Raw genomic sequence first — 26908 nt, 5'->3', positions numbered from 1 at the left:
CCAGCCACGAGCCAATTTTTTCCCCCAGAATTTTAATAAAACCCCATTTCTACTCCCTCCCCCCCCCCAAAAAAAAACCCAAATCCCCCAAATTCACCCCAAAACCGAGGGGGGGGAGGGGCAACAATTGCCCCTCCCCCCCAGGATCGGGCCCCCCAGGGGGGTGGAGAAACGTCACTTCTGCTTGGGGGGGGGCCTGGGGAGAGAGAGGGGGGGGGAAGTGGGTCATGTGACCTCCTCCAGTATAGACCAGTCCCTCCCAGTTCATCCCAGTGCCACCCCCAGAGCCTCCCCACACCCTCCCCAGTGTGGTTCTGCCCAGTCTGTCCCAGTCCCCTCCCAGTCTATCCCAGTCTGTCCCCTCCCAGTCCCTTCCCATCCCCTCCCAGTTCATCCCAGTCCCCTCCCAGTTCCCTCCCACCCCCTTCTATCCCATCCCAGTCCCTTCCTAACCCCTCCCAGACCCTCCTACCCCCTCCCAGTCCCCTCCCAGTACATCCCAATCCGTCCCAGTCCATCCCAGTCCCGTCCCAGTCCCGTCCCAGTCCATCCCAGTCCCTTCCTAACCCCTCCCAGTCCATCCCAATCCATCCCAGTCCCCTCCCAGTCTATCCCAATCCATCCCAGTCCCTTCCTAACCCCTCCCAGTCCCCTCCCAGTACATCCCAATCCGTCCCAGTCCCCTCCCAGTCCATCCCAGTCCATCCCAGTCCATCCCAGTCCCGTTCCAGTCTATCCCAATCCATCCCAGTCCCTTCCTAACCCCTCCCAGTCCCCTCCCAGTCCCATCCCAGTCTATCCCAATCCATCCCAGTCCCTTCCTAACCCCTCCCAGTCCCCTCCCAGTCCATCCCAGTCCCTTCCCAGTCCATCCCAATCCATCCCAGTCCCATCCCAGTCTATCCCAATCCATCCCAGTCCCTTCCTAACCCCTCCCAGTCCCCTCCCAGTCCATCCCAGTCCCTTCCCAGTCCATCCCAATCCATCCCAGTCCTGTCCCAGTCCATCCCAATCCATCCCAGTCCCTTCCTAACCCCTCCCAGTCCCCTCCCAGTACATCCCAATCCATCCCAGTCCCGTCCCAGTCTATCCCAATCCATCCCAGTCCCTTCCTAACCCCTCCCAGTCCATCCCAATCCATCCCAGTCCCCTCCCAGTCCATCCCAGTCCATCCCAGTCCATCCCAGTCCTGTCCCAGTCCTGTCCCAGTCCTGTCCCAGTCCTGTCCCAGTCTATCCCAATCCATCCCAGTCCCTTCCTAACCCCTCCCAGTCCCCTCCCAGTCCATCCCAGTCCCCTCCCAGTCTATTCCAATCCATCCCAGTCCCCTCCCAGTCCATCCCAGTCCCCTCCCAGTCTATTCCAATCCATCCCAGTCCCCTCCTAACGCGTCCCGGTCCCCTCACAATCCGTCCCAGTCCCCTCCCAGTCCCCTCCCAGTCCATCCCAGTCCCTTCCCAGTCCATCCCAGTCCCCTCCCAGTCCCTTCCTAACCCCTCCCAGTCCATCCCAGTCCCCTCCCAGTCTATCCCAATCCGTCCCAGTCCCCTCCCAGTCCATCCCAATCCGTCTCGGTCCCCTCCCAATCCGTCCCAGTCCCCCCCAGTCCCCCCCAGTCCGCACCGGTAGACCCCGACGACGACGGCGTGGTCCCTCTCGTAGGGCTCGAGGGTGAGCTGCTCCTGCGGCTTCATCTGCTCGCCCGTCATCTTCCTCACCTCCCCGGCGAAGACGGCCTCGGGCGCCGCCGTCGAGTCGATGCAGTTCGCCTGCGGGCGGGGGCGGGGCCAGGCGTGGGGGGGAGGAGCCACGCGCCACGCCCACCGGGTGGGCGGAGTCAAGGGGCGGCCGACGAGGCCGCCCGGCGACGCCCCCCGGGGGGGGGGGTTAGGGGGCGGAGAGAAGGGGAGGGCGGTGGGTGGCCCCGCCCACTGACACCGCGGGGGGTGGAGTCGGAGGCGTAGGGGAGGGGCCGACAAGCCGGGGGGCGGGGTCAGGGAGAGAGGGGCGGGGCCAATGGGTCCTTAACTGGTTACAGTGGGCCCTTACTGGTCCCCAGTGACCCGTTACTGGTCCTTACTGGTCCCCAGTGACCCGTTATTGGTCCCCAGTGACCCGTTATTGGTCCTTACTGGTCCCCAGTGACCCGTTATTGGTCCTTACTGGTCCCCAGTGACCCGTTATTGGTCCTTACTGGTCCCCAGTGACCCATTATTGGTCCTTACTGGTCCCCAGTGACCCGTTACTGGTCCTTACTGGTCCCCAGTGACCCGTTATTGGTCCCCAGTGACCCGTTATTGGTCCTTACTGGTCCCCAGTGACCCGTTATTGGTCCTTACTGGTCCCCAGTGACCCGTTACTGGTCCTTACTGGTCCCCAGTGACCCGTTACTGGTCCTTACTGGTCCCCAGTGACCCGTTATTGGTCCCCAGTGACCCGTTACTGGTCCTTACTGGTTCTCACTGCCCCGTTATTGGTCCCCAGTGACCCGTTACTGGTCCTTACTGGTCCCCAGTGACCCGTTATTGGTCCCCAGTGACCCGTTATTGGTCCTTACTGGTCCCCAGTGACCCGTTACTGGTCCTTACTGGTCCCCAGTGACCCGTTACTGGCCCTTACTGGTCCCCAGTGACCCGTTACTGGTCCTTACTGGTCCCCAGTGACCCGTTACTGGTCCTTACTGGTCCCCAGTGACCCGTTACTGGTCCTTACTGGTCCCCAGTGACCCGTTACTGGTCCCCAGTGACCCGTTACTGGTCCTTACTGGTCCCCAGTGACCCGTTACTGGTCCTTACTGGTCCCCAGTGACCCGTTACTGGTCCTTACTGGTCCCCAGTGACCCGTTACTGGTCCTTACTGGTTCCCAGCGCCCTGTTACTGGTTCTTACTGGTTCTCACTGCCCCATTATTGGTACCCAGTGACCCGTTACTGGTCCTTACTGGTTCCCAGTGCCCTGTTACCGGTCCTTACTGGTTCCCAGCACCCTGTTACTGGTCCTTACTGGTTCCCACTGCCCCATTGCTGGTCCTTACTGGTTCCCAGTGCCCTGTTATTCGTCCTTACTGGTTCCCAGTGCCCCAGTTACTGGTCCTTACTGGTTCCCAGTGCCCCATTGCTGGTCCTTACTGGTTCCCAGCGCCCCGGTTACTGGTTCTTACTGGTTCTCACTGCCCCATTATTGGTACGCAGTGCTCCGTTACTGGTCCTTACTGGTTCCCAGCGCCCCATTACTGGTCCTTATTGGTTCCCAGTGCCCCGGTTACTGGTCCTTACTGGTTCTCAGCGTGCCGGTTACCGGTCCTTACTGGTTCTCAGCGTGCCGGTTACCGGTCCTTACTGGTTCTCAGCGTGCCGGTTACCGGTCCTTACTGGTTCCCAGTAGCCCGGTTACCGGTCCTTACTGGTTCCCAGTAGCCCGGTTACCGGTCCTTACTGGTTCCCAGTAGCCCGGTTACCGGTCCTTACTGGTTCCCAGTAGCCCGGTTACCGGTCCTTACTGGTTCCCAGTAGCCCGGTTACCGGTCCTTACTGGTTCCCAGTAGCCCGGTTACCGGTCCTTACTGGTTCCCAGTAGCCCGGTTACCGGTCCTTACTGGTTCCCAGTAGCCCGGTTACCGGTCCTTACTGGCTCTCAGTAGCCCGGTTACCGGTCCTTAGTGGTTCCCAGCGCCCCGTTACTGGTCCTTACTGGTTCCCAGCGCCCCGTTACTGGTCCTTACTGGTTCCCAGCGCCCCGTTACTGGTCCTTACTGGTTCCCAGTGCCCTCTTACTGGTTCTTACTGGCTCCCAGTGCCCCAGTTACTGGTCCTTACTGGTTCCCAGTGCCCCAGTTACCGGTCCTTACTGGTTCTCACTGCTCCGTTACTGGTCGTTACTGGTTCCCAGTGCCCCAGTTACCGGTCCTTACTGGTTCTCACTGCCCCGTTACTGGTCCTTATTGGTTCCCAGTGCCCCAGTTACTGGTCCTTACTGGTTCTCACTGCTCCGTTACTGGTCCTTACTGGCTCCCAGTGCCCTGGTTACTGGTCCTTACTGGCTCCCAGTGCCCCGGTTACCGGTCCTTACTGGTTCTCAGCACCCACTTACTGGTCCTTACTGGTTCCCAGTGCCCCGTTACCGGTCCTTACTGGTTCCCAGTGCCCCCTTACTGGTCCTTACCTCTCCCCAGCGCCCCACTACTGCTCCATACGAGCGCCCAGTGCCCCATTCCTGGTCCTTACTGGTTCCCAGCACCCCCTACTGGTGGCTACTGGTGGGGGGGGGCTCGTTACCTTGATGGAGATGACGAAGTGGCCGCCGTTCCGCAGGAAGTTGTGGGCGTTGAGGGCGACGATGCGGGTCTGGTCTGGCTGCGCCACGTCGGCGAAAATCACGTCCACCATGCCTGGGGTGGGGGGCACCCCAAAATTTAGGGCACCCCCAAATTTAGGGCACCCCCAAATCTCCCTGACCACACCCCCGGGGCACCCCAAAATGTCCCCAGGCACCCCAAACCCTCGCTCAAGTGACCTCAGATGAGTCTGGAACCCCCAAAATTCTACCCTCCACCAGCCAGCACCCCAAAATCTGCTCCTAGACCATTGTGACACCCCAAATTCTTCTCGAGCACCCCAAAACCAAACGTGGCACCCCAAAACCCAACACAGCACCCCAAGAGCACCCCAAAAACCTCTTTGAGATACCTCAAGGTGCCTCCAGACCTTCTCCCCAACCCCAAAAAGCAATCTGAGCACCCCAAAATCTTCTCCAAGACCACCCTGAGCACGCCAAATTCTTCTCTAGCACCCCAAAACCACCTCAAGACCCAACACAGCACCCCAAAACACCCAAGAGCACCCCAAAAACCTCTGAGATACTTTGAGGTGCCTCCAGACCTCCCCAACCCCAAAACCACCCTGAGCACCCCAAAATCTTCTCCAAGACCACCCTGAGCACCCCAAATTCTTCCCATAGACCCTCCTGACACCCCAAATTCTTCCCTAGCACCCCAAAACCACATCAAGACCCAACACAGCACCCCAAAACACCCAAGAGCACCCCAAAAACCTCTCTGAGATACCTTGAGGTGCCTCCAGACCTCCCCAACCCCAAAACCACCCTGAGCACCCCAAAATCTTCTCCAAGACCACCCTGAGCACCCCAAATTCTTCCCATAGACCCTCCTGACACCCCAAATTCTTCCCTAGCACCCCAAAACCACCCTACGACCCAACACAGCACCCCAAAACACCCAAGAGCACCCCAAAAACCTCTCTGAGATACCTTGAGGTGCCTCCAGACCTTCTCCCCAACCCCAAAACCACCCTGAGCACCCCAAAATCTTCTCCAAGACCAACCTGACACCCCAAATTCTTCTCTAGGACCCCAAAACCAAACACAGCACCCCAAAACCCAACACAGCACCCAAGAGCACCCCAAAGAACCTCTTTGAGATACCTCAAGGTGCCTCCAGACCTTCTCCCCAACCCCTAAACCACCCTGAGCACCCCAAAATCTTCTCCAAGACCACCCTGAGCACCCCAAATTCATTTCCTAGACCACCCTGAGCACCCCAAATTCTTCCCTAGCACCCCAAAACCACATCAAGACCCAACACAGCACCCCAAAACACCCAAGAGCACCCCAAAAACCTCTGAGATACCTTGAGGTGCCTCCAGACCTTCTCCCCAACCTCCAAACCACCCTGAGCACCCCAAAATCTTCTCCAAGACCAACCTGAGCACCCCAAATTCTTCTCTAGGACCCCAAAACCAAACACAGCACCCCAAAACCCAACACAGCACCCAAGAGCACCCCAAAAACCTCTTTGAGATACCTCAAGGTGACTCCAGACCTTCTCCCCAACCCCTAAACCACCCTGAGCACCCCAAAATCTTCTCCAAGACCACCCTGAGCACCCCAAATTCATCTCCTAGACCACCCTGAGCACCCCAAATTCTTCCCTAGCACCCCAAAACCACATCAAGACCCAACACAGCACCCCAAAACACCCAAGAGCACCCCAAAAACCTCTCTGAGATACCTTGAGGTGCCTCCAGACCTCCCCAACCCCAAAACCACCCTGAGCACCCCAAAATCTTCTCCAAGACCACCCTGAGCACCCCAAATTCTTCCCATAGACCCTCCTGACACCCCAAATTCTTCCCTAGCACCCCAAAACCACCCTACGACCCAACACAGCACCCCAAAACACCCAAGAGCACCCCAAAAACCTCTCTGAGATACTTTGAGGTGCCTCCAGACCTTCTCCCCAACACCAAAAGCACCCTGAGCACCCCAAAATCTTCTCCAAGACCATCCTGAGCACCCCAAATTCTTCTCTAGCACCCCAAAACCAAACATGGCACCCCAAAACCCAAACGTGGCACCCAAGAGCACCCCAAAAACCTCTTTGAGATACCTCAAGGTGACTCCAGACCTTCTCCCCAACCCCTAAACCACCCTGAGCACCCCAAAATCTTCTCCAAGACCACCCTGAGCACCCCAAATTCATCTCCTAGACCACCCTGAGCACGCCAAATTCTTCTCTAGCACCCCAAAACCACATCAAGACCCAACACAGCACCCCAAAACACCCAAGAGCACCCCAAAAACCTCTCTGAGATACCTTGAGGTGCCTCCAGACCTTCTCCCCAACACCAAAACCACCCTGAGCACCCCAAAATCTTCTCCAAGACCAACCTGACACCCCAAATTCTTCTCTAGGACCCCAAAACCCAATACGGCACCCCAAAACCCAACACAGCACCCAAGAGCACCCCAAAAACCTCTTTGAGATTCCTCAATGTGCCTCCAGACCTTCTCCCCAAACTTCAAACCACCCAAGAGCACCCCAAAATATTCTCCAAGACCACCCTGAGCACCCCAAAATCTTCTCCAAGACCCTCCTGACACCCCAAATTCTTCTCTAGCACCGCAAAACCACCTCAAGACCCAACACAGCACCCCAAAACACCCAAGAGCACCCCAAAAACTGAGATACTTTGAGGTGCCTCCAGACCTTCTCCCCAACACCAAAAGCACCCTGAGCACCCCAAAATCTTCTCCTAGACCACCCTGAGCACCCCAAATTCTTCTCTAGCACCACAAAACCACCTCAAGACCCAACACAGCACCCCAAAACACCCAAGAGCACCCCAAAAATCTCTCTGAGATACTTTGAGGTGCCTCCAGACCTTCTCCCCAACACCAAAAGCACCCTGAGCACCCCAAAATCTTCTCCAAGACCATCCTGAGCACCCCAAATTCTTCTCTAGCACCCCAAAACCAAACACGGCACCCCAAAACCCAAACGTGGCACCCAAGAGCACCCCAAAAACCTCTTTGAGATACCTCAAGGTGACTCCAGACCTTCTCCCCAACCCCTAAACCACCCTGAGCACCCCAAAATCTTCTCCAAGACCACCCTGAGCACCCCAAATTCTTCCCTAGCACCCCAAAACCACATCAAGACCCAACACAGCACCCCAAAACACCCAAGAGCACCCCAAAAACCTCTTTGAGATACCTCAAGGTGCCTCCAGACCTTCTCCCCAAACTTCAAACCACCCTGAGCACCCCAAAATCTTCTCCAAGACCAACCTGACACCCCAAATTCTTCTCTAGGACCCCAAAACCAAACACAGCACCCCAAAACCCAACACAGCACCCAAGAGCACCCCAAAGAACCTCTTTGAGATACCTCAAGGTGCCTCCAGACCTTCTCCCCAACCCCTAAACCACCCTGAGCACCCCAAAATCTTCACCAAGACCACCCTAAGCACCCCAAATTCATCTCCTAGACCACCCTGAGCACCCCAAATTCTTCCCTAGCACCCCAAAACCACATCAAGACCCACACAGCACCTCAAAACACCCAAGAGCACCCCAAAAACCTCTGAGATACTTTGAGGTGCCTCCAGACCTCCCCAACCCCAAAACCACCGAGCACCCCAAAATCTTCTCCAAGACCACCCTGAGCACCCCAAATTCTTCCCATAGACCCTCCTGACACCCCAAATTCTTCCCTAGCACCCCAAAACCACCCTACGACCCAACACAGCACCCCAAAACACCCAAGAGCACCCCAAAAACCTCTCTGAGATACTTTGAGGTGCCTCCAGACCTTCTCCCCAACACCAAAAGCACCCTGAGCACCCCAAAATCTTCTCCTAGACCACCCTGAGCACCCCAAATTCTTCTCTAGCACCGCAAAACCACCTCAAGACCCAACACAGCACCCCAAAACACCCAAGAGCACCCCAAAAACCTCTCTGAGATACTTTGAGGTGCCTCCAGACCTTCTCCCCAACCCCAAAACCACCCTGAGCACCCCAAAATCTTCTCCAAGACCCCCCTGAGCACCCCAAATTCTCCCCCAGCACCCCAAACCCCACCCTCGGGCCCCCCCGTCTCACCGATCAGCATTCGGTACTTGTGGGGGTGCCGGGCGTCCTCGATGACGGGGATGACGTTGGTGCGTTTTTTGGCGACGTTGATGAGGTCGCGGCCCGAGCGATGCGAGAATTCCACGGCGTAAACCAAACCCTCCTGGGGACGGGGACAGGGAGGTCACCCCACCCGATGGGGGGGACACCCCTGGGGACATGGGGCCACCACCCGTGGGGACATTCCTGGTGTCCCCAAGGTGGAGAACATCTCTGGGGACATGGTGCCACCACCCGTGGGGACATTCCTGGTGTCCCCAAGGTGGAGAACATCTCTGGGGACATGGAGCCACCACCCACGGGGACATTTCTGGTGTCCCCAAGGTGGAGAACATCTTTGGGGACATGGAGCCACCACCCATGGGGACATTTCTGGTGTCCCCAAGGGGGAGAACATCTGCAGGGATGAGGAGCTGCCACCCAAGGGGACACCCCTGGTGTCCCCAGAATGGAAAATATCTCCAGGGACATGGAGCCACCACCCGTGGGGACATCCCTGGTGTCCCCAAGGTGGAGAATATCTCTATCAACATGGAGCCACCACCTGTGGGGACATCCCTGGTGTCCCCAAGGTGGAGAATATCTCTATCAACATGGAGCCACCACCCATGGGGACATCTCTGGTGTCCCCAAGATGGACAACACCTCCAGGGACATGGAGCCACCAACCGTGGGGACATCTCTGGTGTCCCCAAGGTGGAGAACATCTCCGGGGACATGGAGCCGCCACCCATGGGGACATTCCTGGTGTCCCCAAGGTGGAGAACATCTCCAGGGACATGGAGCCACCACCCGTGGGGACATTCTTGGTGTCCCCAAGGTGGAGAACATCTCCAGGAACATGGAGCCACCACCCCGTGGGGACAACGTCCCCTCCTCCCGATGTCCCCGAGGGTCCGGTGTCCCCTCCCAGTCTCCTTACTGGTCCCACGATGTCGGAGACGTGGGACACGGTCGTCCCCGAGGCGGCGCCGAGATAAAGGACCTTCGTCCCCGGGCGGATGTGGATCTGGTCGATGCCACCCAGGATGGCGGCCGCCAACTTGGAGCGGAAGGGGTTCCAGGCGCGGTATTCCACCTTGGTGTCACCGTCCTGGGGACGAGGACCTCGGTGAGATGGGACACCCCCAGCCTCCCAGTGCCACCAGTGCCACCGCCCAGTGCTCCCAGTATGGAGTCCGAGAAGGTCCCGGTGATGCCTTCAAGCTTGGGGTCGTCATCGTGGGGACAAGGACACCAGTGGGACGTGTCACGCGCTGGCTGTGACACCCCGTGGACACCTACGCTCTCCCAGTAACACCTCCCAGTGCTCCCAGTATAAAAATTATAAAGGTCCTGGTGATATCCCAGTGCTCCCAGTATGAAAATTACAAAGGTTCTGGTAATATCCCAGTGCTCCCAGTACAGAGTCTGAGAAGGTTCTGGTGATGTCCTCAACTTGGTGTCACCATCGTGGGGACAAGGACACCAGTGGGACGTGTCACCGACTGGCTGTGACACCCCATGGACACCCACACCCTCCCAGTAACACCTCCCAGTATAAAAATTAGAAAAGTGTTGGTGATATCCCAGTCCACCCAGTATGGAGTCTGAGAAGGTCCCGGTGATGCCTTCAAGCTTGGGGTCGTCATCGTGGGGACAAGGACACCAGTGGGACTTGTCGCTCGCCGGCTGTGACACCCCGTGGACACCCACACTCTCCCAGTAACACCTCCCAGTGCTCCCAGTATGAAAATTACAAAGTTCCTAGTGATATCCCAGTGCTCCCAGTATGGAGTCTGAGAAGATCCTGATGGTCTCCACCTCTCCCAACCGCCCCCAGTCCCTCGTGTCCCCCCCCACTCCCCTCCCCCTTTTCCCTCCCCCCCTCCCAGTCCCCCCCACTCCCTCCCAGTCCCTCCCAGTTGCTCCCAGTCCCTCCCAGTTGCTCCCAGTCCCTCCCAGTACCTCCACCGAGATCCTCTTCTCCCCGTAGACCGACTCCCCCGGGACCAGGTTGCGGGTGACCAGCGCGTCCTCCTTCCCCCGGCAGATGAACACCCCTGGGGGAGGGTGGGGTGTCAGGGACCCCCAGCTGCCCCACGTGCCCCCCAACTGCCCCACGGACCCCCCCAACTGCCCCCCAAACTACCCCCCAGGCCCCCAAACCTGCCCCCCAGGCCCCCAAACCCCCCCAACTGCCCCACAGACCCCCAAACTACCCCCCAGACCCCCCAAACCTGCCCCTCAGATCCCCAATCTGCCCCCCACACCCCCCCAACTGCCCCCCAGACCCCCAATCTACCCCCCCAAACCTGCCCCACAGGCCCCCCAGACCCACCCAAACTCCCCCCCAGACCCCCCAACTGCTCCCCAGAGCTGCTCAACTGCCCCCCAAACCTACCCCCCAGACCCCCAACTGCCCCCCAAACCTGCCCCCAGACCCCCCCAACTGTCCCCCAGACCTCCAACTGCCCCCCAAACCTGCCCCCCAGACCCCCCAACTGCCCCCAACCCCCCACAGACCCCCCCAAACCCCCCAACTGCCCCCAGAACCCCCAACTGCCCCCAGAACCCCCAAACCTGCCCCCCAGACCCCCCCAAACCGCCCCCCGGCCCCCCCAAACCTGCCCCCCAGACTCCCCCAAACCCCCCAAACTACCCCCCAGACCCCCCAACCCCCCCAACTGCCCCACAGACCCCCAAACTACCCCCCAGACCCCCCAAACCTGCCCCCCAGATCCCCAATCTGTCCCCCAGATCCCCAATCTGCCCCCCAACTGCCCCCCAGACCCCCAAACTACCCCCCCAAACCTGCCCCCCCAGACCCCCCCAACTACCCCTCAGACCCCCCAAACCTGCCCCATAGGCCCCCAACTGCCCCCCCAGACCCCCCAAACCTGCCCCCCAGACCTCCAACTGCCCCAAACCTGCCCCCCAGACCCCCAAACTACCCCCTAAACTGCCCCCAAACCCCCCAACTGCCCCCCAGACCCCCAAACCTGCCCCCTGGCCCCCCCAAACCTGCCCCCCCAAGTACCTTCATGCCGATGCGGCTCCACCGTCACCTTCTTGCCCCCCTTGAAGCCGCCGCGGCCCCCCCGGCCTCCCCGGCCCCCGCGGGGGGGTCCGCCCCGCCCCCGCCCCCCAAAACCACCCCCGCGGGGGCCCCCCCGGGGCTGGAAACCACCACCTGTGGGGAGAAGGGAACTGGGGTTACTGGGAGGGACTGGGAAAGCTGGGGGGGGGAACTGGGGGGCAACTGGGGGCACTGGAGGGGGAACTGGGGGTAATTGGGGGGAACTGGGCAGGCTGGGATGGGGATTAGGGGGAACTGGGCGGACTGGGAGAGGGACTGGGGGGAATTGGGGGGAACTGGGCACACTGGGAGGAGGACTGGGGGAGAACTGGGTGTACTGGGAGAGGAACTGGGGGAGAACTGGGCGTACTGGGAGAGGAACTGGGGGAGAACTGGGCGTACTGGGAGAGGAACTGGGGGGAATTGGGGGGAACTGGGCACACTGGGAGGAGGACCGCGGGAGAACTGGGCGTACTGGGAGAGGAACTGGGGGGCAATGGGGGGGAACTGGGCATACTTGGGGGGAGCTGGAGAGCAAACTGGGCATACTGGGAGGGGATCTGGGGGGTAATTGGGGGGGACTGGGTGTACTGGGGGCACTGGAAAGGGAACTGGGCATACTGGGGGAGGAACTAGGGGGCAGTTGGGGGGAACTGGGCATACTGGGAGCTCTGGAAAAGGAACTGGGCATACAGGGGAAGAAAACTGGAGGGTAATTGGGGGGAACTGGGCAGGCTGGGATGGGGACTAGGGGGAACTGGGCATACTGGGAGAGGGACTGGGGGGAACTGGGGGGAACTGGGCACACTGCAGGGGGAACTGGGCATACTGGAAGGAGGACCGGGGGAGAACTGGGCGTACTGGGACAGGAACTGGGGGTAATGGGGGTGAAGTGGGCATACTGGTGAGAAGACTGGGTGTACTGGGGGCACTGGAAAGGGAACTGGGCATACTGGGAGGGGGACTGGGGAGTAGTTGGGGGGAGCTGGGCATACTGGGGGAGGAACTAAGGGGTAATTGGGGGGAACTGGGCATACTGGGGAGAAACTGGGCAGGCTGGAATGATGACTAGGGGGAACTGGGGGGAACTGGGCATACTGGAAGGAGGACCGTGGGAGAACTGGGCATACTGGGAGAGGAACTGGGGGGTAATGGGGGTGAAGTGGGCATACTTGGGGGGAGCTGGAGAGGAAACTGGGCATACTGGGGGAGGAACTACGGAGCAATTGGGGGGAACTGGGCATACTGGGAGCTCTGAAAAGGAACTGGGCATACAGGGGAAGAAAACTGGAGGGTAATCGGGGGGAACTGGGCAGGCTGGGATGGGGACTAGGGGGAACTGGGCATACTGGGAGAGGGACTGGGGGGAATTGGGGGGAATTGGAGGCTCTGGAGAGGGAACTGGGCATACTGGGAGAGAAACTGAGAGAGAACTGGGCATACTGGGAGAGAAACTGGGGGGTAATGGCGGGGAAGTGGGCATACTTGGGGGGAACTGGAGAGCAAACTGGGCATACTGGGAGGGGATCTGGGGGCTAATTGGGGGGGAACTGGGTATACTGGGAGGAGAACAGGACATACAGGGCCTATTGAGAGGGGAACTGGGCATACTGGGAGGGGAACTGGGCATACTGGGAGGGGAACTGGGCATACTGGTGCACTGGAGAAGGAACTGGACATACTAGAAGAAGGACTTGGGGGAACTGGGCATACTGGGAGAGAGCTTGGGGGTAATCGGGGAAGAACTGGGCATACTGGGAGGGAACTTGGTGGGGACTGGGCATACTGGGGGGACTGGGGGGGGAACTGGGCATACTGGGAGGGGAAACTGGGAGTAACTAGTCATGCTGGGAGAGGGAACTGGGCATACTGTGAGAGGGACAGGGGGAAACTGGGCAGGCTGGAAGAGGGGAGGGGGAACTGGGGGTCCCAGTACAGGCAGGACTGGCCTTACTGGGAGCACTGGGAGGGGACAGACTCACCTCGTCCCCCCCGGAAGCCGCCGCGGCCGCCGCGCCCCCCCCGGGGGCTGAAACCTGTAGGGAGCCACCGTCAAACTGGGAGTACTGGGAGCACTGGGGCAGACTGGGACGGCTGCAGGAGGCTCCCAGTTCTCGCCCAGTAACAGCCCGCCCCCCCCCCCAGGTTCCCAGTTTGGCCCAATTGCCCTCCGCGTCCCTCCCAGTCACCCCCTAAGTCATCCCAGTTGCTCCCCAGTCCATCCCAGTTGCCTCCCAGTATGACTTTCTTTTTCCCAGCTACCTCTTACTCCTTCCCAGTAAGCCCCCAGTCCCATCCCAGTTTCCTCAAACTCCCCAGTCCCTCCCAGTTAGCCCCTGTTCCTCCCAGTTAGCCCCCAGTGCCTCCCCAGTCAATCCCAGTACATCCCAGTCCCTCCCAGCTACCCCCAGCCCCCCCAGTTACCCCCAGTACCTCTCAAGCCATCCCAGTCCCCTCCAATCTCATCCCAGTCCCCCCAGTCTCTCCCAGTGCCCCTCCCAGTACATCCCTGTCCATCCCAGTGACTCCCCAGTCAATCCCAGTACATCCCAGTCCCTCCCAGTTAATCCTAGTCCTCTCCAGTTACCCCCCACTTACCCCCAGTCCCTCCCAGTTACCACCAGTGCCCTCCAGTCCCATCCCAGAGCCCTTCCCAGTCTCTCCCAGTCCCTCCCAGTGCCTCCCCAGTCAATCCCAGTATATCCCAGTCCCTCACAAATACCCCCAGTGCCCTCCAGTCCCATCCCAGCACCCCTCCCAGTATATCCCAGTCCCTCCCCAGTTAATCTCAGTATGTCCCAGTCCCTCCCAGTACACCCCAGTCCCCTCCAGTCCCCCCAGTATATCCCAGTCCCTCTCCAGTCAATCCCAATCCATCCCAGTCCCTCCCAGTTATCCCCAGTCCCCTCCAGTTACCTCTCAGCCCCTCCCAGTACACCCCAGTCCCCCCCAGTCAATCCCAGTCCTCTCCAGTTACCCCCAGTCCCTCCCAGCACACCCCAGTCCCCTCCAGTTCCACCCCAGTCCCCCCAGTATATCCCAGTCCCTCCCCAGTCAACCCCAGTCCCCTCCCAGTACAACCCTAGTCTCCCCAGTATATCCCAGTCCCTCCCAGTTATCCCCAGTCCTCTCCAGTTACCCCCCAGTTCCCCGCAGTCCCTCCCAGTCCCCTCCAGTCTCTCCCAGTCCCCCCAGTATATCCCAGTCCCTCCCGATGCCCCTCCCAGTCCATCCCAACCCCTCCTAGTCCACCCCAGTCCCTCCCCACTCAATCCCAGTCCCTCCCAGTTACCCCCAGTCCCCTCCCAGTACAACCCCAGTCCCCCCAGTATATCCCAGTCCCTCCCCACTCAATCCCAGTCCCTCCAGTATATCCCAGTCCCCCCCGGTGCCCCTCCCAGTCCTCTCCAGTCCCATCCCGGTCCCCCCAGTATATCCCAGTCCCTCCCCAGTCAATCCCAGTCCCTCCCAGTTAATCCCAGTCTCTCCCCAGTCAATCCCAGTCCATCCCAGTCCCCTCCCAATCCATCCCAGTCCTCTCAAGTCCCATCCCAGCCCCCCCAGTATATCCCAGTCTCTCCCCAGTCAATCCCAGTCCATCCCAGTTACCTCTCAGTCAATCCCAGTACACCCCAGTCCCCTCCAGTCCCATCCCAGTCCCCCCAGTCAATCCCAGTCGCTCCCCAGTCCCCCCCAGTAGATCCCAATCCATCCCAGTCCCCCCCAGTGCCCCTCCCAGTCCATCCCAATCCCTCCCAGTCCACCCCAGTCCCCTCCAGTTACCCCCCCAGTCCTCCCCCCACTCCCCTAGTCCACCCCAGCCCCTCCCAGTCCTTCCCAGTATATCCCAGTCCCTCCCCAGTCAATCCCAGTATATCCCAGTCCCCCCCAGTGCCTCTCCCAGTCCATCCCAATCCACCCCAGTATATCCCAGTCCTTCCCAGTCCAGCCCAGTCCCCTCCAGTTACCCCCCCAGTCCCTCCCAGTATATCCCAGTCCCTCCCCAGTCAATCCCAGTATATCCCCGTCTCCCACAGTGCCCCTCCCAGTCCATCCCAATCCCCCCAGTATATCCCAGTCCATCCCAGTATATCCCAGTCCCCCCCAGTGCCCCTCCCAGTCAATCCCAGTCCCTCCCAGTATATCCCAGTCCCTCCCCAGTATATCCCAGTCCCCCCCAGTGCCCCTCCCAGTCCATCCCAATCCCCCCAAGTATATCCCAGTCCACCCCAGTCCCCTCCAGTTACCCCCCCAGTCCTCCCCCCACTCCCCTAGTCCATCCCAATCCCCCCCAGTATATCCCAGTCCCTCCCCAGTCAATCCCAGTCCATCCCAGTATATCCCAGTCAATCCCAGTATATCCCAGTCAATCCCAGTATATCCCAGTCAATCCCAGTATATCCCCGTCTCCCACAGTGCCCCTCCCAGTCCATCCCAATCCCCCCAGTATATCCCAGTCCATCCCAGTATATCCCAGTCCCCCCCAGTGCCCCTCCCAGTCAATCCCAGTCCCTCCCAGTATATCCCAGTCCCTCCCCAGTATATCCCAGTCCATCCCAGTATATCCCAGTCCCCCCCAGTGCCCCTCCCAGTCCAGCCCAATCCCCCCCAAGTATATCCCAGTCCCTCCCAGTCCACCCCAGTCCCCTCCAGTTACCCCCCCAGTCCTCCCCCCACTCCCCTAGTCCATCCCAATCCCCCCCAGTATATCCCAGTCTCTCCCCAGACAATCCCAGTCCATCCCAGTATATCCCAGTCAATCCCAGTATATCCCCGTCTCCCACAGTGCCCCTCCCAGTCCATCCCAATCCCCCCCAGTATATCCCAGTCCCTCCCAGTCCAGCCCAGTCCCCTCCAGTTACCCCCCCACTCCCTCCCAGTATATCCCACTCCCTCCCCAGTCAATCCCAGTACATCCCAGTCCCCCTCCCAGTATATCCCAGTCCCTCCCAGTATATCCCAGTCCCCCCCAGTTCCCACCTGGCCTCATCCCACCGCTGCTCCACGCGGGCCCACACGCTTACGCTCCCCCGGAACCGGAAGCGCTCTCTCCCGGCCCCGCCCCTTTCCGGGCATCGCGCATGCGCAGCGACGCACCCGACGTTACCGCCCCGCCCCAGGCCGGGCGGAAGTGACCAGGGAGGGCGGGAGCGGGAGGGGCTCCCCCGGGTCCTAGTGCCCCACCTAGTCCTGGGGGGGGGGTTGGGGACAAAAATGGGGGTTTGGGGGTCCTGTGGGGGATTTGGGGACAGAAATTGGGCTTTTGTGGGGTCCTGGAGGTGATTTGGGGACAGAAATGGGGGTTTTGGGGGTGCTGGGGGGGATTGGGGGATAGAAATGGGGGTTTGGGGGGGTGCTGGGGGATATTTCGGGACAGAAAAGGAGATTTTGTGGGGTTCTGGGGGGGATTTGGGAACAGAAATGGGGGTTTGGGGGGTCCTGGGGGGATTTGGGGACAGCAATGGGGGTTTTGGGGGTGCTGGGGGGGGATTTGGGGACAGAAATGGAGGTTTAGGGGGTGTGGGGGGGATTTAGGGACAGAAATGGGGGTTTTGGGGGTGCTGGGGGGGATTTGGGGACTGAATTGGAGGTTTTGTGGGGTCCTCGGGGGGATTTGGGGACAGAAATGGGGGTTTTGGGGGGTTCTGGGGGGGATTTGGGGACAGAAATAGGGGTTTTGGGGGGTTCTGGGGGGGATTTGGGGACAGAACTGAAGGTTTTGGGGGTCCTGGGGGGATTTGGGGACAGAAATGGAGGTTTTGAGGGGTTCTGGTGGGGGATTTAAGGGCAGAAATGGGGGATTTGAGGGTCCGGGGGGGATTTGTGGACAAAAATGGGGGGCTTGAGGGTCCTGTGGGGGATTTGGGGACAGAAATGGGGGTGTGGGGAGTCTTGGGAGAGATTTGGGGACAGAAATGGGGGTTTTGGGGGTCCCGTGGAGGATTTGTGGACAGAAATGGGGGTTTGGGGGGGTCCTCGGGGGGATTTGGTGACAGAAATGGGGGTTTGGGGGGGTCCCAGAGGGGATTTGGGGACAGAAATAGGGGTTTGGGGGGGTCCTGGGGGAGATTTGGGGACAGAATTGGGGGTTTTGGTTGGCTTCGGGGGGGGATTTGGGGACAGAAATGGAGGTTCTGGGGGTCCTGGGGGGGATTTGGGGGCAGAAATTGGGCTTTTGTGGGGTCCTGGAGGGGATTTGGGGACAGAAATGGGGGTTTGGGGGGGGTCCTCGGGGGGATTTGAGGACAGAAATGGGGGTTTTGGGGGTCCTGGGGGGATTTGGGGACAGAAAAGGAGGGTTTGGGGGTGCTGGGGGGGATTTGGGGACAGAATTGAGGGGTTCTGGGGGGGAACTTGGAGGGATTTGGGGACAGAATTGTGGGTTTTGGGGGTGCTGGGGGGGATTTGTGGACAGAAATGGGGGTTTGGGGGGAACTTGGGGGGATTTGGGGACAGAAATAGGGCTTTTGTAGGGTCCTGGAGGGGATTTGGGGACAGAACTGAGGGTTTTGGGGGGTCCTCGGGGGGATTTGAGGACAGAAATGGGGGTTTGGGGGGGTTCTGGGGGGGATTTGGGGAAAGAAATGGGGTGTTTTGGAGTCCTGGTGGGGAATTGGGGGACAGAAATGGAGGTGGGGGGGTGCTGGGGGGGATATGGGGACAGAAATGGGCCTTTTGGCAGGTCCTGGGGGGATCTGGGCACAAAAATAGGGGATTTTGGAGTCCTAGGGGGGGAAACTTGGGACAAAAAATGGGGGGTTTGGGGGATTCTGGGGGGATTGGGGGACAGAAATGGGGCTTTTGGGGGGGGGTCCTCGGGGGAATTTGGGACAGAAATGGGGCTTTTGGTTGTCCGGGGGGGGGGGAATTTGGGGACAGAATGGGGCTTTTTTTGGGGGGTGGGGGTATTTAGGGACATTTTTGGGGTCCTCGGGGAGATTTGGGGACAGAACTGGAGATTTTGCGGGTCTTGGGGGGGAATTTGGGGACAGAAATTGGGCTTTTAGGGATCCTGGGGGGTACTTGGGGGGTCCTGGGGGGTATTTGGGGACAGGGATGGGGCTTTTGAGGGGTCCTTGGGTTATTTGGGGGTCCGGGGGGGATTTGGGGGCAGAAATGGTGCTTTTGGGGGTCCTGGGGGCCATTTGGGGCCATTTGGGGTTGGGGGGGCAGATTTGGGGACATTTTGGGGTTGGGGGGATATTTTGGGGCAAGAACAGGGTGCTGGGGAGGTTGAGGGGTATCTGGGGGTCCGAGGATGCTGTTAATGCGAACTTTGGGGTCCTGGAGGTATTTCGGGGCCGTTTTGGGGCCATTTCGGGGGATTTTGGGGCAGTTCCGGGTTCGGCTCGGGCTCCTCCCGCCGCCATTTCCCGTCGCTGGCGACGCTCAGTCCTCCCGCCTCCTCTCTATGGCCTCCGCAGTCCTCCAAGCGCCGGCCCCGCCCTCCGCCTCGGCCGCTCTACCCTCCTCGTCTCTATGGCTCCTCCCCTTCGGTTGCCTGGAGGGGAAGGGGGGGGAAAGGGTGCGTTACTTCCGGCGGCGCGCTGCGCTTCCGCTGCGTCTCGTTGGTTCCGGCGGGAGGGCGGCGGCGGTGAAAGTCACTTTGAGGCGAGTCGGTGGTAGCCGGTGAGGGGGGGGGGAACTGGGACGTTACTGGGAGCACTGGGAGGGAACTGGGGGGTTACTGGGAGCACTGGGAGGGAACTGGGGGGTTACTGGGAGCACTGGGAGGGCCCTGGAGGGTTACTGGGAGCACTGGGAGGGCTAGTAGGGGGTTACTGGGTGTACTGGGGAGTTGCTGGGAGGGAACTGGGGACACAGGGGGCTCTGGGGGTTACTGGGAGCACTGAGAGGGGACTGGGGGGGTTACTGGGAGGGAACTGGAAAGCTCTGGGACGGTTATTGGGAGCACTGGGAGGGAACTGGGGCGTTACTGGGAACTGGGGACAGTGCGGGGGGGCTCTGAGGGGTTACTGGGAGGCAACTGAGGGGTTACTGGGAGCACTGGGAGCGCCAGTAGGGGGTTACTGGGTGCGCTGGGGGGTTGCTGGGAGCACTGGGAGGGTACTGGGAGGCAACTGGCTGCACTGGGAGGCAACTGAGGGTTTACTGGATGCACTGGGAGGGCCCTGGGGGGTTACTGGGAGCACCGGGAGGGAACTGGGGGGTTACTGGGAGCACTGGGAGGGAACTGGGGAGCTACTGGGAGGGAACTGGAGGGCTCTGGGACGGTTGTTGGGAGCACTGGGGGGAACTGGGGCGTTACTGGGGGAGAAGTGGGGACACTGCGGGGGGCTCTGAGGGGTTACTGGGAGGCAACTGAGGGGTTACTGGGTGCACTGGGAGGGCCAGTAGGGGGTTACTGGGTGTACTGGGGAGTTGCTGGGAGGGAACTGGGGACACAGGGGGCTCTGGGGGTTACTGGGAGCACTGAGAGGGGACTGGGGGGTTACTGGGAGGGAACTGGAAAGCTCTGGGACAGTTATTGGGAGCACTGGGAGGGAACTGGGGCGTTACTGGGAACTGGGGACAGTGCGGGGGGGCTCTGAGGGGTTACTGGGAGGCAACTGAGGGGTTACTGGGAGCACTGGGAGCGCCAGTAGGGGGTTACTGGGTGCGCTGGGGGGTTGCTGGGAGCACTGGGAGGGTACTGGGAGGCAACTGAGGGTTTACTGGATGCACTGGGAGGGCCCTGGGGGGTTACTGGGAGCACTGGGAGGGAACTGGGGGGTTACTGGGAGCACCGGGAGGGAACTGGGGGGTTACTGGGAACTGGGGACAGTGCGGGGGGGCTCTGAGGGGTTACTGGGAGGCAACTGAGGGGTTACTGGGAGCACTGGGAGCGCCAGTAGGGGGTTACTGGGTGCGCTGGGGGGTTGCTGGGAGCACTGGGAGGGTACTGGGGGGTTGCTGGGAGGGAACTGGGGACACTGGGGGGGGCTCTGGGGGTTACTGGGTGTACTGGGAGGGCTCTGGGGGGGTTACTGGAAGCACTGGGAGGGAACTGGGACCACTGGAAGGGCTTGGGGAGGTTACTGGGAGGGAACTGGAGGGACTGGGAGGGCTTGGGGACGGTTACTGGGTGCACTGGGGGCTTACTGGGAGGGAACTGGGGACACTGGGGGGGCTCTGGGGGTTACTGGGACGGAACTGGGGGGGGACTGGGGACACTGGGAGTGAACGGGGAGCACTGGGGGGGTTCCTGGGAGCCTCCCCCCCCCCCGGGGTTCCTGGGAGCCTCCCCCCCCCCCGGGGTTCCTCCCTTTATTGCTTAATTAATTAATTACCCCCAGTAATTATATTCATTGGCTAGTTAATTGTCTGATAATCATCTCACTGATTATGCAAGTAATTAGTTACACCTTTAAGCACCCCAATAATTAATTAATCCAATAAATTGTACCACCAATCACCTAATTAATTGATTACCCCAGTGATTAATTATCCTGTAACTAATTACACTCAGCAATTACCCACAGCAATTAATTACCCCGATAACTACCCCAATAATTAACTGCCCCAATAATTATTTAATACTCTTAATTAATAGTTATCCAATAACTAATTGCTTGCGGTAACCACACTGGTTAACTAATTAATTACTCCAGTGATTACTTGCACCATTAACCACCCTATAAATTAATCACCCGAGTAATTAATTACCCCATAACTAATTATCTCCCACTCCCCCCATTACCATCCCACTTGTTTTTCCCCGTGTGAAGGGGGTAATTATTCCCAGGAGAAATTAATTACTCCTGGGGGGCTAATTGCCCTTTTAATTACCCCACTAGTTACCCCATTAATTATCCTGTCTTGTTACCATACTTCTGTTACCGTCTCCTTTGTTATTTTCTGTGGGAGTAATGATTCTGGGGGTGTGTGTTAATTATTATTGGAGGATTAATTAGTCCTGGGGACATATCAATTAGTCCTGGAGAACTAATTACCCCCCGTTAATTAGCTCCCCCCCCCACAGTGCCCCTCCACCCCTTACTCTTTTCTGTGTTACTATTCACCTCCTCCTCATTTGGGGGGGGCATTAATTATTTGGGGGGTGGGCTAATTATCTCCAGGGGTGTGTGTTAGTCCCAGGGGGATTAATTAGTCCCAGGGGTGTTAATTAGCCCCGTTAATTACCCCCCACTGGGTAGCGCCCCCTCTCTTGTTACTATTTCCACTTTCATTACTAGGGGTGGGAATTAATTATTCTGTGTGTAAGGGACTAATTATGTTTGGGGGTTGTTAATTAGTCTCAAGGGAAGTTAATTAGTTCTGGGGGAGTTAATTAGGCCTGTTAATTATTCCTTGCTGGGTTGTTGTCCCCCCCAACATCCCCACCACACTACCCCCCCTTGTTACCATCCCCATTTCCATTACTGGATGGGAGGAATTAATTATCCCCAGGTGGGTTAATTATGGTGGGGGGCTGTTAATTATTCCCGGGGGAGGGGTAATTAGTTCTGAGGGGGTTAATTAGCCCTGTTAATTACTCCCTGCTGGGCCCCCAACACCCCCACCCCACTACCCTCTCTTGTTACCATCCCCATTTCCATTACTGGGTGGGGGAAATTAATTATCCCCAGGTGAAGTAATTGTGGTGTGGGTTGTTAATTATTCCTGGGGAGGGGTTAATTAGTTTTGGGGGGGTTAATTAACCCTGTTAATTACTCTCTGATGATGTTCCCCTCTCCCCAACATCCCTCCTGCCTTGTCACCATCCCCATTCCCCCAATCGATAACAAGAATTAATCATCCTTAGAGCAGCTTAATTACTCTAGAGCGGGCGAGGTTGATTAATTAGCATGCCGGGGTCTTAATTACCTTGTTAATTACCCCTTCCCAGCCATGGCGGAGGACATCAAGACCAAACTGGAGCGCTACAAGACGGCGCCGTTCGACAGCCGCTTCCCCAACCAGAACCAGACCAGGAACTGCTGGCAGAACTACCTGGGTACCGACCCCCCCCCCCCGCCACCCCCGTGTGTCCCCCCCCTTGGGGACACTTGGGGACACTCGTGTCCCCCCAAAAATCCCCTCACGCCCCCCCCGACCCCCCCAGATTTCCACCGCTGCGAGAAGGCGATGGCGGCCAAAGGGGCGGACGCCGGGCCGTGCCAGTGGTACTACCGCGTCTACAAGTCCCTTTGTCCCACCGATTGGGTGAGTGGCGCCTCCTTTGTCACCTTCTGTCCCCCCCCCACGGTGTCCCCACAGATTTTGGGAGTCCCCCCCAGTGTCCTCGCGGTCCTCGGGACCCCCCCTGGTGGCCCCGTGGTCCTCGGAACCCCCACGGTGTCACCATGGTGTCCCCAAAATGTCCCCATGACCTTCAGAACCCCCACGGTGTCACCACGGTGTCCCCAAGATGTCCCCATGACCTTCAGACCCCCCTCAGTGTCCCCCAAATGTCTCCATGCTCCTCAGACCCCCCACAGTGTCCCCACAGTGTCCCCATGATCTTCAGAAACCCCCAGTGTCCCCCCCAGTGTCCCCGTGACCTTCAGACCCCTGCCCAGTGTCCCCACGATGTCCCCATGACCTTCAGACACCCCCCGGTGTCCCCATGACCTTCAGAAGCCGCCAGTGACCCCCCCAGTGTCCCCATGGTGTCCCCGTGGCCCTCAGGGTCCCCCACAGTGTCCCCATGGCCCCCCCCCCCCAGTGTCCCCAAGTTGTCCCCACGATCTTCAGAAGCCCTCAGTGTCCCCCCCCAGTGTCCCCATAGCCCTCGGAACCCCCCCCAGTGTCCCCACGGTGTCCCCATGACCTTCAGGTCCCCCTTGGGGTCACCACGGTGTCCCCACGGCCCTCAGGTCCCCATGACATCACCGTGTCCCCCACGGTGTCACCAAGTCCCCCGTGGCATCACTGTGTCCCCCATGACGTCACCGCGATCTCTGTGCCCCCTATGGTGTCACCAAGTCCCCCACGGTGTCACCAGGTGTCCCTTGACGTCACCGTGGTCCCTGTACCCCCGGTGGTGTCACCATGTCCCCCATGATGTCACCCTGGTCCCTGTCCCCCCCGTGGCATCACCAAGTCCCCAGTGGCATCACCACATCCCCCATGATGTCACCGCAGTCCCTGTCCCCCCCGTGGTGTCACCAAGTCCCCCATGGCGTCACCACATGTCCCATGACGTCACCGCGGTCCCCGTCCCCCCGTGGTGTCACCATGTCCCCCATGACATCACCACGGTCCCTGTGCCCCCCACGGTGTCACCAAGTCCCCCATGGCATCACCACGTGTCCCATGATGTCACCGTGCTCCCCATGCCCCCCATGGCGTCACCACGTGTCCCATGGCGTCACCACGGTCCCTGGGCCCCCCACGGTGTCACCAAGTCCCCCGTGGCGTCACCACGTCCCCCGTGACGTCACCGTGGTCCCTGTCCCCCCCCATGGTGTCACCACGTCCCCCGTGATGTCACCGCAGTCCCCGTGCCCCCCCGTGGCGTCACCACGTCCCCCGCGACGTCACCGCGGTCCCGTGTCACCCCGCAGGTGACAACGTGGGACGAGTACCGCGAGGAGGGGACCTTCCCCGGAAAGATCTGAGCTTCTCCGACCAACCCCCACCGGGGAGGGGACATCTGTGTCACCGGCTGGTGCTGGGGGGGGACACGACACACACAACACGGCTGTCACCTTTTGGGGGGGGGGGCGGAGGGAGGGGACACCGCCGTCACCGGGCCGGTGGCACGGCCAATAAAGGGTTGAACTGGTCCTGGGTATGGTTTTTACTGGGAGGGGGACACGCAGAGCAGAGACACCGCCCACCGCGCCGGAATCGAGAGGTTTTTATTAATTAAAATAATCGCGGTGGGACGGCGTGGGTCCTTCTCTGGGTGGTCCTTGGGGACGGGGGCGTTACGGGACCAAGGGGACACCCTGGAGGGGCCGGAGACCGAGGGGCGTCCCCAGGATCTGGCCCACGATGTCCCCGGGGGCCACCAGGGTCTGGCCGAGGCCTCGCAGCGGCAGCGCTCCCAGCAGCTCCCCTGGGAGGAACGACACGGCGTCAGGGCGTCTCCTCCGTCCCACCGTCCCGCCAGCCAGCCCGCCGTCCCCCCCAGCCAGCTCCCCGTCCCTTCCCGCCATCCCTCATCCCGGTTCTTCATCCGCGTTTCCGTCTCTTCCTCCTCTCGCGTCCATCTTCAACGGTGTCTCCGTCCGTCGTCCATTTTCGATGTTTTTTCCGTCCATCTTCAATGGTTTCTCCATCCATTTCTCCATCTGTCGTCCATCTTCAATGGTTTCTCCATCCATCCCTTGTCAATCGTCCATCGTCAATGGTTTCTCCATCCATCCGTTGTCCATCGTCAATGGTTTCTCCATCCGTCGTCCGTCATCCATCTTCAATGGTTTCTCTATCCATCCCTCATCAATCATCCATCGTCAATGGTTTCTCCATCCATCCGTCGTCCATCATCAATGGTTTCTTCATCCATTTCTCCATCTGTCATCCGTCTTCAATGGTTTCTCCATCCATCCGTCATCAGTCATCCATTTTCAATGGTTTCTCCATCCATCCGTCGTCCATTGTCAATGGTTTCTCCATCCGTTGTCCATCATCCATCTTCAATGGTTTCTCCATCCGTCCATTGTCCGTCGTCCATCATCAATGGCTTCTCCATCCATCCGTCCGTTGTCCATCGTCAATGGTTTCTCCTTCTGTCCGTTGTCCATCATCAATGGTTTCTCCATCCATCTGTCGTCCATCGTCAATGGTTTCTCCATCCGTCTGTCGTCCATCGTCAATGGCTTCTCCATCCATCCGTCTGTCGTCCATTGTCAATGGTTTCTCCTTCCGTTCGTCATCCATCGTCAATGGTTTCTCCATCCATTTCTCCATCTGTTTTCCATCGTCAATGGTTTCTCCATCCATCCGTCGTCCATCGTCAATGGTGTCTCCATCCGTCCATCTTGAATGGTTTCTCCGTGCATCTCTTCATCCATTGTCCATCTTCAATGGTTTCTCCACCCGTCGTCCATCTTCAGTGGTGTCTCCGTCCATTGTCCATCTTCAGGGGTTTCTCCATCTCTCCATCCGTTGTCTGTCTTCAAGGATTTCTCCATCCGTGCATTGTCCGTCTTCAATGGTTCCTCCATCCACTTCTTCATCCATTGTCCATCTTCAGTGGTTTCTCCATCCATCCACCCAACCGTCCATCTCTATCCTTCCTCAACGGCTTTCTACTTCTCCATCCGTCGTCATCGGTGGTTTCCCCATCCATCTCTCCACGAAGGGATGGATGGGGAAACCACTGAAGAAGTTCATTGGTTTGTCCGTCTATCTGTTGATGCTTCTTCGGTGGATGAAGAAATCATTGAAGAACTACTTTGATGGTGTCTCCATCCATCGTCTTCGGTGCTTTCTCCATCTCTTCATGAATGGATGGGTGAAGAAATCATTGAAGAACTTTGATGGTGTCTCCATCCATCGTCTTCGGTGCTTTCTCCATCTCTTCATGAACGGATGGGTGGAGAAACCATTGAAGAAGCACCTTGATCCGTCGGTCTACTCCTTCGTCCTTCTTCTGTGGTTCCGTTCACCCAACCAGCCGTCCGTCCGTCCTTCTTCAGTGGTTTCTTCATCTCCTCAGCCATCCACCCATCTCCTCGTCCTTCCCATCCTCCTCTCTTCGTGGTTTCCCCAGCCCCATTGCCTTTCCTTCACCCAGAAGTCCTCCTATCCCCTGTCCCCCCACCTGGAGGTCCCTTCCCGTCCCCGTGGTGTCCCCTCACCTGCGAGGAGGTCCCGTGGCAGCAGCGTTCGGTGGGGGACGCACGTGTCACCGGGGCGGCAGCGAGGGTCCTCGGGGCACCACGGGGCTGTAGGTGATAGAGGGGTTGGGTGGGGACGCGTGACCGTGGGGACATCATGGAGGGGACAGGTAGGGAGGTCAGGGATGGACAGGGAGACGAAGGACGTCATGGATGCATCAGGGACATCGTGGCCACGTAGGGATGTCACCAGGGGACGGAGAGGTGGAGAACGTCGTGGAAGGACACGCGGGGATGTCGCGGGTGAAGAGAAACCAGAGGGGTCACCGCAGCTGGAGACGGCGGGAGGTCACAGGTGGACAGAGAGATGGGAGAACATCACGGAGGCACAGGCAGAAGAGATCGTGGACAGGTAGGGACGTCACGGGTGGAGAAAGGGGTGGAGGACGTCGTGGAGGGACACGTAGGGATGTCACGGGTGGAGAAAGAGGTGGAGGACATCGTGGAGGGACACGTAGGGATGTCAAGGGTGGAGAAAGGTGGAGGACATCATGGAAAGACACATGGGGATGTCACGGAGAAGGAGGTAGAGGACATCGTGGAAGGACATGTGGGGATGTCAGATGGAGAAAGGTGGAGGACATCGTGGAGGGACGTGGGGATGTCACAGGTGGAGAAAGAGATGGAGGA

General features: G+C 59.3%; 2 protein-coding genes across 3 annotated transcripts; one reads left to right on the top strand and one right to left on the bottom strand.

Annotated features, from left to right (window-relative positions):
• Positions 1 to 22: 22 nt before the first annotated feature.
• Positions 23 to 16515, bottom strand: FBL (fibrillarin). The gene is made up of 9 exons (XM_075018958.1): positions 16467 to 16515; positions 13469 to 13522; positions 11448 to 11600; positions 10376 to 10470; positions 9351 to 9521; positions 8399 to 8531; positions 4274 to 4386; positions 1624 to 1769; positions 23 to 196 (listed from the first exon to the last, which is right to left on the bottom strand). Exons 1-9 carry the CDS (start codon positions 16474 to 16476, stop codon positions 175 to 177), a joined length of 897 nt encoding a protein of 298 aa, XP_074875059.1. The 5' UTR covers positions 16477 to 16515; the 3' UTR covers positions 23 to 174.
• Positions 16516 to 18971: 2456 nt separating this feature from the next.
• On the top strand, positions 18972 to 24236 carry COX6B1 (cytochrome c oxidase subunit 6B1). 2 transcript variants are annotated; one of them, XM_075018965.1, is made up of 4 exons: positions 18972 to 19097; positions 22336 to 22443; positions 22552 to 22652; positions 23996 to 24236. In XM_075018965.1, the coding sequence occupies exons 2-4, from the start codon at positions 22338 to 22340 to the stop codon at positions 24047 to 24049; spliced, it is 261 nt and encodes an 86-aa protein (XP_074875066.1). In that variant the 5' UTR covers positions 18972 to 19097; positions 22336 to 22337; the 3' UTR covers positions 24050 to 24236. The 2 variants fall into 2 exon arrangements, with proteins under 2 accessions (XP_074875066.1, XP_074875067.1); XM_075018966.1 differs by having other exon boundaries at positions 18981 to 19115.
• The last annotated feature ends 2672 nt before the right edge of the window (positions 24237 to 26908 follow it).

This window comes from Buteo buteo, chromosome 31 (genome assembly GCF_964188355.1).
Source record: "Buteo buteo chromosome 31, bButBut1.hap1.1, whole genome shotgun sequence".
Lineage (NCBI taxonomy): Eukaryota > Metazoa > Chordata > Aves > Accipitriformes > Accipitridae > Buteo > Buteo buteo.
This window is presented reverse-complemented; position numbering and strand designations above follow the sequence as displayed.

Coding starts and splice junctions, on each gene's coding strand:
- FBL (XM_075018958.1), bottom strand. Junction 11,601..13,468: donor CGGCTTCCGGGGGGGACGAG/GTGAGTCTGTCC, acceptor TTCTCCCCACAG/GTGGTGGTTTCCAGCCCCGG. Junction 4,387..8,398: donor CAAGTACCGAATGCTGATCG/GTGAGACGGGGG, acceptor CCCCCACCCCAG/GCATGGTGGACGTGATTTTC.
- COX6B1 (XM_075018965.1), top strand. CDS start 22,338: ATGGCGGAGGACATCAAGACCAAACTGGAGCGCTACAAGACGGCGCCG. Junction 22,444..22,551: donor CTGCTGGCAGAACTACCTGG/GTACCGACCCCC, acceptor CGACCCCCCCAG/ATTTCCACCGCTGCGAGAAG. Junction 22,653..23,995: donor CCCTTTGTCCCACCGATTGG/GTGAGTGGCGCC, acceptor GTCACCCCGCAG/GTGACAACGTGGGACGAGTA.